General features: G+C 38.1%; 1 protein-coding gene across 1 annotated transcript in view; it reads right to left on the bottom strand.

Moving 5' to 3' along the window:
• LOC145484281 (uncharacterized) overlaps positions 1 to 9941 on the bottom strand; it is a 29405-nt gene extending 19464 nt beyond the window's left edge. Inside the window, exon 1 of the mRNA XM_081462926.1 lies at positions 8174 to 9941. Coding sequence (XP_081319052.1) covers positions 8174 to 8437 — 264 coding nt within the window. The 5' untranslated portion in view covers positions 8438 to 9941. The remainder of the gene's footprint in view (positions 1 to 8173) is intronic.
• Between the last annotated feature and the right edge of the window lie 503 nt (positions 9942 to 10444).

Below are 10444 nucleotides of genomic sequence, written 5' to 3'. Positions count from 1 at the left end.
TTGATAGTATCTGTTCTCTGTCAAACTCTCGCCCTGATCTCTGGCGGAATATTTTTCCTTGCCCCGTTATATTTGCAATAGTAAGGGGTTTACCAAACCACGACGGCAACGGCGACGGGAACGTCACTGAATAAAAGTACAATGGCTGCGTGCAAGTGCGATATAATTCTTGGTACATTTCTTTGCCGTCCTCTGCAAGACAACAACGTGAAATGACCCAATTTTGCGTTGCCTGGAGAACGTGAACCACAACGGCTATTTTTTAATTTTTATTTCAAGTTTATTGCTGTGTTCGGGATTTAGTTTTGCAATAGTTTTGAGAGTGATAAACAACGTAAATGACTTTAGAGTATCGCGAGATTCGTAGATTTAATATAAATTCATTTTTTAATCGAAGTTGTCCTCGGCCTCGCCGTCGTGGTTTCGTAAACTCCCTGGTGAAAGCTGAGGAAATTGTCGCAGTGTCGTATCTTTACGCGTTACTTTCTTAAATAGGGCCCCAATCTAAAGGCTAATACGCGAGGACGACAATGAATTGCTGATGCAAAGCAAAATTTCTTTTTGTTAATAGGACTTTTCGTTTCAAAAAACATTAGAAAACACCCTGCAAGAAGCGCAGGCGCAGGCCTGAAGCTGTACTGAGATTTAACAACATTTAACAAATATGGATTAGAACTGAGCTCGAGTTTTCTGTTTAACAATTAGATTATGAGCTCGAGATTTCTATGAGGTGATAGTTGATGAGGACGAAGGCCTCATAAAAATCGAGAGCGAATAATCTAATTGTTTTAGTAGAATGCTAACTTAAATTAACGCAAATAATGGTTTCCAAATATTTTTCGACGCATTTTTTGAACTTTACGCTTTAACAAAATCGCATGTATTGAATTGTCCTTGGTAAATTTGCAGTTGTTTACGCGCGCGCGCCGGTTTATCAATAATTTCAAGTTTTTAAAGTCAAGAATATGTTTATGTCCTTCTTTCAGTCTTCTCGGGAATTTAATTATCCATTTACTTCCAAAACTTCGGGAAAACGTCGCATTTCGTGGACGACCGATAGCTACTGCATTGTAATGGCTGATAGTATACGAGTAGCTCAGCCAATCAGATTGCAGCATTTGCGTTGGTATACTAGTAGAATTCTACTAATAGGTGATTGTTTTGATGAGGCCGAAGATTGAATTAACCGAAATCTCAAGCTCATTAATTTGTTTTTCAAAACATGTACTGGTGCTTACGGTGGATTTAGCCACTTATATTTCTTGAAGTGTTTTCTAAAATTAATAAATTCGTCTCCACTAAATTGTGTAGAGAAACCGCTTCGTCTGTTCTCGCCGGCTATAGATCATGTTTTAGCAGTGCAATGCAAATCAGTTTTTGTTGCCTCAATAGCGAATATGCTTTAACATAGGTCAGTGAATTTCAGCAGTGAATTGCAGTTCAGCTAAATCTTTAAAATGAAGTAGAAACAATCACTCCGATACCAGAAAAAAAAAAAAAAGAAATGGCCTGCTTGGTGTCGAGTGTCAGTAACTGCGAACCACTTAGCTGAAAGCTAGGTAAAATTGTTGCAACAGCAATACTCGAAGATCTTTGAAATAGTTCACTCTAGACTTACTTTTGAAGCAATATACCTCGTCGAAAAGAGATTAATCCCATACAGTCATGTGAATAAATATTGAAATAGCAACACCTGACTTTAAACAAAGGTTTGAATTGTTAAATATCAAGACTAACCATGCAACAAAGGGAGAATCTAACCTGAAGAACAGTTGGCGTCGGTTATCAGAGAAGAGAGCAAGAACAAGAAGCTATTTCTCAGAAAGAAATATTGTTTCGTTTCCGCAAAGATATTCAAAGTCTGAGAAAGGCTGGGGTTTTGATATCCTGTGCATGAGAAGTCCTGGGGTGAGGGGGATATGTGCTAATGCGCCGCTTTGCACCGCACTGATCTGCTCAGTTGCCAGAGCCTCAGGTTTTTCGTCCAGGTGAGGTTTAGTCCTGAACCTATTGTAAAAGAGAAAGGGCTAATTAATTTAAGTTGTCTACACATGTATCAGTTATTACAGTCAACGCGCTTCGAAATGTATTTACTTGTGATACTTCACTTTGACTCTGCCCTAGGGGACGGGGGTGCTCTCTTATATCGGCTATATAGGTATGTCCAGCGTCAGAGGGACATGTTTTTTTAAGACATTTTAGTCAGAACACGTAGGGGCCAAACCACCCCCCTAATGTTTCATGAAGGCTATATTTGCTTGGTTTATGTATTTCTGAGCCAAGTTTGGCAGATGAGCTTTCTTTGTTCTCCAGTTTATTTTTATTTGGAAGTTGTGACAAAATGTTAGATTATGACGTCATAATTGATGACGTCACCAAAACGAGCTATAATTTTTTGTAAAATCTGATAAAAAGATTATGTCATTGGAAAGGCCTTGACTTGAGGAGTAAAATGCCGGAAACCGTTTTTTGCTATGATGATTATTTTTCGAGATATGGTAAGTTAAATATTTTTTTGTTGTCCCCCCCGGAATTTGCTTAACTATACTGTCCTTCTTAAGTCAGTCTCTCTGGTTTATTTTTTCAGTTTTATTCTAGGAAGGCTAATAATCTAGAAAAATAGAAAGCCTGATGTTGGCAAAAATCGTATGGTTTTTGAAATTTGATTTTCGGCTTTGTTAGGATGGTATTAACAGTAAAAAAAAAACGGGTGACGTCACAGGTTATGACGTAACGAAACTAATTTTAACGCAATAACACTAGAGGGATAATTTTTTATTCCTACGTGAAGTAGAGTACCGATATTGGTCATTTTGGTCTCAAACTGGGTATCGTTTTCGCACCCTAGTCTTGAATTAGGTGTGTTTCTTAGAAGAAGCTACTGTTTTCATCATTATCGATAAGACCAGCAACTAAAGCCATTCACAATACCTTTAACATCATTCCGATCTAGAGAACTACGGCAGGTCTGAAACAGGGTATTAATTTAAGGGTCAGGTCATAAATAGGTTAGAAAAATCGCAGACTTTGGTCTTAAATAGGGTAAGTGCTTTGGGAAGCGGGCCGCACAGCCCCGCCAATTTTTTAAGAATTCAAAGTATTGTGTGTGAGGCTAAATAAAGCTTAGAGGCAAAAGAAGCTGACGCATAATTTTTCCACTTCTGTGCCGGGCAGTCCTTGATTCGAATCGATGCGGCACTCTACGTTTCGTTGTCAGTGACGCAGTATATTTTTCTTTTCAAAAAGGACGCCCCATGTGTGACGACAGTTGTGCAATTATTCCTCCACTTTCGCTTGAATATTATGAAGCTAAAATAGAAATGCTCTCAGTGTTTTCATAGAAACCAGCTCTTGAAATGCCGCGGTATGTCGAAACACAAATTTTCTTATTTTTAAGCGCGCCCTAAGAAGTAAAGCTACTGAAATTGTGGCGGAAAATTCGTGAAATTCAACTAAATCTGGAAAATGTCGACACCTACGATATGAAGAAAACCTCATAAAACAGCCATATTGTGCCTATTTAATTGCAATATAGCAACGTTAATTAAATTACAATATGATGAATTAGTTACCTTCCACAATATATCGTATCTGTAGTATCGTCCAAACGCCCCAAATTAAATGCGTGTTCTTTTCCCGTAAACAGCCACAGAATAGGGGCGGGATTGTTATTCCTGACAATTGTTCTGATTGACCAAAATTATGTCGCCATAGTTTTGATCTTAATCACATTTAAATCACGCACGGAAACAGATATCTTCGTTTCTCTAGAATACATCGTTTCAGTAAGACTTAGGAACATTTAAGTCGCCAATTATTTCTACCAGTAAAACATTTCAATTTCCTTTTCTTTCCGTGTCACGAAATAAAATTTAGTTTCGAGAAGTTACTTTTGCTGAGCTTGTTTACCTTGTAAATTACAAGCGTTTACCCTGATAACATTCATACTCACTATGTCAATAAATCACTCTGAAACGGAAAACAGTACCATTTCTTTGTTGAACTAAACAAAACTAACTGCTTCCATCGGCTTAAAATATCGCATTGGTGGACAAATCGCCTGGTGTGGTGGTGTCTCTACTTCGAAAATATATTTCTTTTTCACTATCACGATCAAGTCCAGTTCGCAGTTTTCTTGACTGTGTAAGATAATACCGAGAAACGAGTTTCATTGAAATGTTGCAAACGATACATTTTGTTGCTATGCACCGAGTTTTGGCTGAAATTTTGCCGCCGTATTTACATTAACAATTACGAACTTTACTCTGATTGGATATTACAAATCACCGTGTAAATAGTTCACCCCTGAACTGAAAACAATACCGTTTCGTTTCTGAGGAAACGAAACAAAAATAACACAATAAAATGAAACTGAAACCATGATCAACTGCAAACGCTAGAAGGGTCGAAATGATGTTGTGCAGCATGAAAAAATATATACATTTTTAAATTCATGATCAGTTTTCGCCAATTTGCTAAACTTAAGTTCCTGACTTTCGGTTGTCATGGTAAGAAAGAAAAAAAAAAATAGCAGAAATTCAACATCTTTTCATACAGGTGTTGCCACTGACGTCCTGTTTGCGCTCATTTAATGGGTAAGACAAGAACTTCGGAAGGAAAACATTTATTTTACAAATATTGCTAATTAAAAAAAACCCGCATCATACTGGATAAATTTACTATGTTGAATTTAGTAAATATGTGAAGTTTCATAAATTGAAAGCAAAAAAGCAAATAAAATGAATTTCTTTCAATACAAGTAGGTTCACAAACAGCTTTTTTGGGTTACTATAAGAAATCAATAATAACCATGTATTCATTTATCTTTATGAGCTCTTTCCTCGGTTTGTCAGCTGTTTTCATGCCTATTGCGGTAGTAAACAAAGAAAAGCATTCTCTGGCGTGGTGTCGGATCTGCGCGTTTTAAATACAACCACGAAAGAACACAACGGAAAAGGGTTTTCTTAAAAGCATTCTACCATGTCTGTATATACGAATCATTATTTAGAATCAAAGAATCTACTAAGAAAGTAAGGATGAAGACTAAAAATGAAAATGATAAATCATTTACGCTAAACGGGAGTTATAAGTAGTTTTTATCGTGAAAAGCCGAGCTCGAGTTTAATTCAAATATATAATTTTCTTTTGTCCTACTCGATTTTTCTTTCTCATGCTATCATCGCTGGCAAAGTTCAATGAAATGCTTATAATGAAGTCGAAACGGTCACTCGGTCACTACAAAAATTTTATCGCCTGCTTGGTGTCGGAGTGACAGTAACTGCGAACCATTTATAGCTCAAACCTGGAAAAATGCCTCGGCAGCAATAATAACTGATCTTTAAAATATTTTACCCCAGCTGACTTGCTTTTGTAGCAACAAACCTCGTCGAAAAGGGATTAATCCCATACAGTCATGTAAACAAATGTTAAAATTACAACACCTGACTTTAAAATCATGTTTGAATTGTTAAATATTATATTGAGATTTTAAGGAAAACGACCAATTTTTTAAGTTTGCAAGATATGTTTCGACAGAGCTTCTGTCATCTTCAGTTGAATGAATGATTACAAAGCAAGTTGAATAATAAGTAGGCAAAAATGCTAATTAAGACAAATAGTAACAACAGAACGTGAAAAGGTGTAAGTTAAAAGGATAATTTTAGATTTACATGGTGTAATTGCTGATTGAGGGAAGGTAGTTCTTTTTGAATATGAATAGCCTCCTTTATCTTGAGTTGAAAGCTGGTAGTGGCGTGATCTAAAATATGAAAGCAGTCTATTGAACACAATGAGCGACAACGTTCAGAATTCTGAAGATGTTTGAAGATGTGAGAAGCCCTATCAACGGCTAAGTGCTCACGTACGCGTGTGGAAAAATGTCGGGAGGTTTCGCCGACATAACAGGCATTACAGCCCGCACATGTAAACTTATAAACCACACGTGAACGAAGCCCGTCGGGGATAGGGTCTTTCACACCAAAAAGGTTACCTATCTTGAAGGAAGAAAAAACTAATTTGATGTCTAAATCATTACAATAGCGCTTGATTAAGTGTCGAATCTTCTTCTGAGTGATGACAGAAAAATGGCCTATGTATGGCAGCTTAAAGTAAAACGTGGGCGAGGTGGTAAGGGGGTAGCCCCGGGGACAATGATTGCTATGGGTCCCAGTGATGTAACGGTTAACCACTTTTTCAATTAAATGGGCAGGGAAAAGGTTCTTTTTGAGAATTTCAGTAAGCTTGGTTATATCCTCGTGTAACCCCAACCAAGTGTTTGATCATGATCATGTTTGATCATGCAAAAAGCGACAATCTAACCTGAAAAAGAGTTGGCGTCGGCTATCAGAGAAAAGAACAAGGATAAAACAGGCATATAGCTTTTGCAAGTCAGTTTTTATGACCCTTGTTTAATACCCTGTTGTACTTATACAATCTTTCCGCGAAATCGGAATTGCTGCACCGCGACAACATTCGCTCTCGGAGTCTAGGATTGATTGTAACTTGAATCAATTTTGTTAGGTTTTTTCTTTTCGCCTTAAAAACAAGAATTTTGGTCGTTTTATGGGGGAGGTAATTTTGCGGAGCTCGTATTGAAATTATGGTAAGAAAAAACCCTTAGGCGTTTAAAAATTTAACTAAAATGTTAAGTCGTGATCATTTATATGGAAGATAATGTGGAGAGCAGCTGACTTGCGAGACAAGTAAAAAATGTATCAAAGTTGTACAACATAAAAGGCTGTTTTATGGAAGTTCAGGCGAATTTGCCTGACCGAAGTTCCTTTTTTGCGGTTGTCATGGTAAAAAAAGGACAACATCGAAGAAAATCAATTTCGTGACAAACAGGTTGGGCCGCTGACGTGCTGTTTGCATTTAAGTGGAATGACATAAAAACGAGAACATCGATCGGAAGGACAACGTACATTTTTTTTTATAAATAAAACTAGCTACTAAACAAAAGCATACATATCCTCATACAACAGGTAACATTCCCACCTTCCTGTTTAGATAGGTGGGGCTCAAATTCACATAAATGAAAAGGTAAAATAATAATCCTTTAGGCGCTAAAAATTTGAATCATCTAGCTAGAATCGCGGCATCTTTAAGGAGCCCAAAATGTGTAAGACAGGTGACTTTGTTGACTGGAACGGACACAGTAGATAAATGATAACTTGCTTTTATGAGGATTTGAACAAAAATTAAAGGAGCTTATAGATTTTTGTTAATTTTTGAAAAATATACACGTACTATTATAATTAAATCGATTGGCAAAAGCGTGTTAATGAGACAAAAGGCTAGACCCAAACCTTGTCAGAACAGTTACACTGTTCAGAATCGTAGCAGTAAGTCAGTTTTTTTTTCAAGGATTCAAGATCGCTAACATCAGTGGATCTGCTACGCTGGGGCTTTCAGTGAACTTTCATCTCGGTGGAGGGGGAAAGTGGAAGGGTAGGGTGGGGAGGGGGGGAATTGTTACTGTCGGAACTTTGTAATATAAGGAGTTAGAGGGCGAGTAAAGCACTTCATAAAGGCATCTGCATCATTATTGATTGAATAAATGTAGTAGGCAATCATGTGCATCCGCGCTCTATATTTTTTCTGACACCTATTATTTTCATTTCAGCAAACAAAGATTTCAATTGCGTAGCATTAAATCATCTGACTGTCTTAATTAATAGTGACATATCCTTTAAATTTGTAGTTGCTGTTACATTTAAATGCTCTTGTTTATCAGTCTCTCCTCGTTCATTTCCAAATTAGCCGCCAATATATAATTGAGGTACATGTGATTGTTACACTGCTTATGTTTACTTTTCTACCGAGTAACATCGTGACAAACTGATATTTCTCTCTAAGAATGTTACATAACAGTGACCTCGATAAACTTTATCCCAACTCTTTCGTCTTCATTTCCTTTGTAAACCTCGGGAGTAAGACCTTTCCTGAGTAGCAGTCGCTTGTTGTAGGCAGCGGTCTTCACAAAGCCTCCGTCATGTGCAGTGTAGCATGATCCCCAGTGTTCGTTTAACTTGAGCGTGATGACAAACTGACCGTCATAGAACGATTCTTTTGGTCTGGGAGGACTGTCCATCGGCATTCTTCCACTTAAACTATTACCAGAAATTCCTTCCATCTGAAAACAGGGAGCGTAATCACCGTAGTTACCTCTATCGACCGTCTCAAACCCAAGAAAGTTGACGCCGTCTGACACACCATATATTGGATCGGAGTCCTCTTTCTCTCCAAAATCTTTATCCATAGAAACCACAATTTTGAGAGTAACCAAAGTTGAATCTTCCAACATATCGGCGGGAATTATGGGTACCTTAAGGAGAACGGCGTAGTCCAATGAACTTTGGTTGAATGTGAGCTGTTTAGTGGTACTGGAACGATGACTGTTGATGTACGACCCATACGCCTCGAGCCAAGAGGGTGTCATGTTTTGGTGGTAAATGACCCTGTTTTCCTAAAAGATAATATTGTTGACACTGATTAAAGTTTATGTAAAAGAAATAGAAAGGTTTTTTTTGGAGAAAAAGAAAAGAGAGAAGTGGGGAACCATTACAAATTATAGTTTTTAGCAGAGCGGGAACGTAGTATTTTTATTTGCCTTTGTATATTGCCGTGGACCAGACGTGATTAGGAATCAATTCTGATTCCGAAACAATAGTTCTTGTTGGAAAATATATAACGAGAAAGGTATGCCCTTTCCTATGTTGATGAGTTTGCAAAGCTGTCATTAAGATAATAAACATTAGAAACGAAATATTTTGTAGACATGACCTATAAAAGAAAACCTATTTACGTTCCGAATTCGGGCGCGCGTTTTTTGAGAAAGGATCGCGGGAACGCATTGGAATTTTGGGGCGAGGTTTTCTGTAGATTGCTTGGCTCTAAGTTTTGAGTTTGAAAAATCTCAAAGTACAGAAGACTAAGGCAGTGAAAAACATTTGTATGCAAGAAAAAATTATTTAATTCTTGGTAAGCGTTAAACGGCTTTCGAACAACCCGACTCTGATTACAGAACGTTAACCTTGTTTGAGCCCGCGATGCATGCGAAAAACCAGTACATGGTCAGAGGTCAACTTAAAAGAAAACGTAAGCTCGGTCAGCGCTAAAATTAAGCCCGCAATACAGTCACGTGCTACTGGTAGCCAGATACCTTGTTTTGCAATTGACAATAACAACCATGTCCAATATCAAAGCTGTTCGCTGTAAACCAAAGCTGCATGTCTCGGTCATCTTGTTAGCTGGACTATGGCTGCCATGTTGCGCGGAGCTGTTGTCGTTGTCATGGCGCGCACGCGCCCACGAGCAATACTGCTAGTCATTTTTAGCATGAAAAAAGCAATTCATGGGTTTCTGTGAATATAGGGTTCCGCTTGGAGGACCTTAGGGCCGCCAGAGCTCCCCTGTTATATAGAGATGGCCTAGCTATCTACGAAAAGTCCAAAAAAATCAGGAATCACAAAGCGTTTCTTCATGTAGTGCCTGCTCATAGCCTAAAAATCTCTGAGAATCAAGAGCCATAATCGGGACGGAGACCGTAAGCGCGCGCCATTTCAAGTATTGGGGTTGTCCCTATGACATGGGACAATAATTCTATTTTTAGAACAAATTGCGCCATCGCCTGCGGCACACACACGTACATGCTGCGAGAATTTCTGCGGATGTCGCGCGGGGAAAATGGCGTCCGAAATTCCCGATATTTTTCATGTTTTTGGCCCACAACTTAACGCGTTTACGTCTGTTGGAATTTTGCTTAATTAAGTATCTTCGTCGTAAGCTGCTCCAGTTTGAATAAAGTACCGTGTCGAATTTAGGTATGTTCCGCTTTAAGCTTATATATATCGCTGACCAAGTTGTGTTCCGACGGATGCTTCTTTTACATGAGCTGTACATTACTCCACTTTAAATTTCACATATGTTGAAGATTAACAGCTTTTCCATTACACAGCAAAAGGCTAGCTGGATATATTTTTATATATATTTAGATATAGCAGAGCTTCAGGACTTCATGGTTTCCTAGCTCCTCTTACCACACGCTTGCGAGCAATTTGCCAGTCTATCGCGACCGAAAAGTAAAACAAAATAATTGCTAATTAGAGCTTCGCCTGAATTGTAAACAACGCTTGATGTTTCATCAAGGCCCAATACCTTTACGTCCGTAGATACTGCTCAGTTTTACTTGTGTAAAAATCCAGTAAATTCTCTGTTGTCGATGAATGAGAGCGCCCGCCTATGCGTGTTTTGTACAGTCAGTAAACATGATAAATTGGACTTCCGCCGCCGCACTTTCGTACATCGAGCTCAAACAATAACTCTATAGTTTTTCAATATGGCTAAGATTGATAAATGTTTGAAAACATATTAAAAGCTAAGCTGGAAATATGTGAATAAAGCAGAAATAATCAGCAAAGTTACAATGACGCTTTCTTTATTCAAC

Source organism: Orbicella franksi, chromosome 4, assembly GCF_964199315.1.
Source record: "Orbicella franksi chromosome 4, jaOrbFran1.1, whole genome shotgun sequence".
In the NCBI taxonomy this organism is placed as follows: Eukaryota; Metazoa; Cnidaria; class Anthozoa; order Scleractinia; family Merulinidae; genus Orbicella; species Orbicella franksi.
Note: the sequence above shows the minus strand (reverse complement) of the source record. Positions and strands in the feature narration are given on the sequence as shown.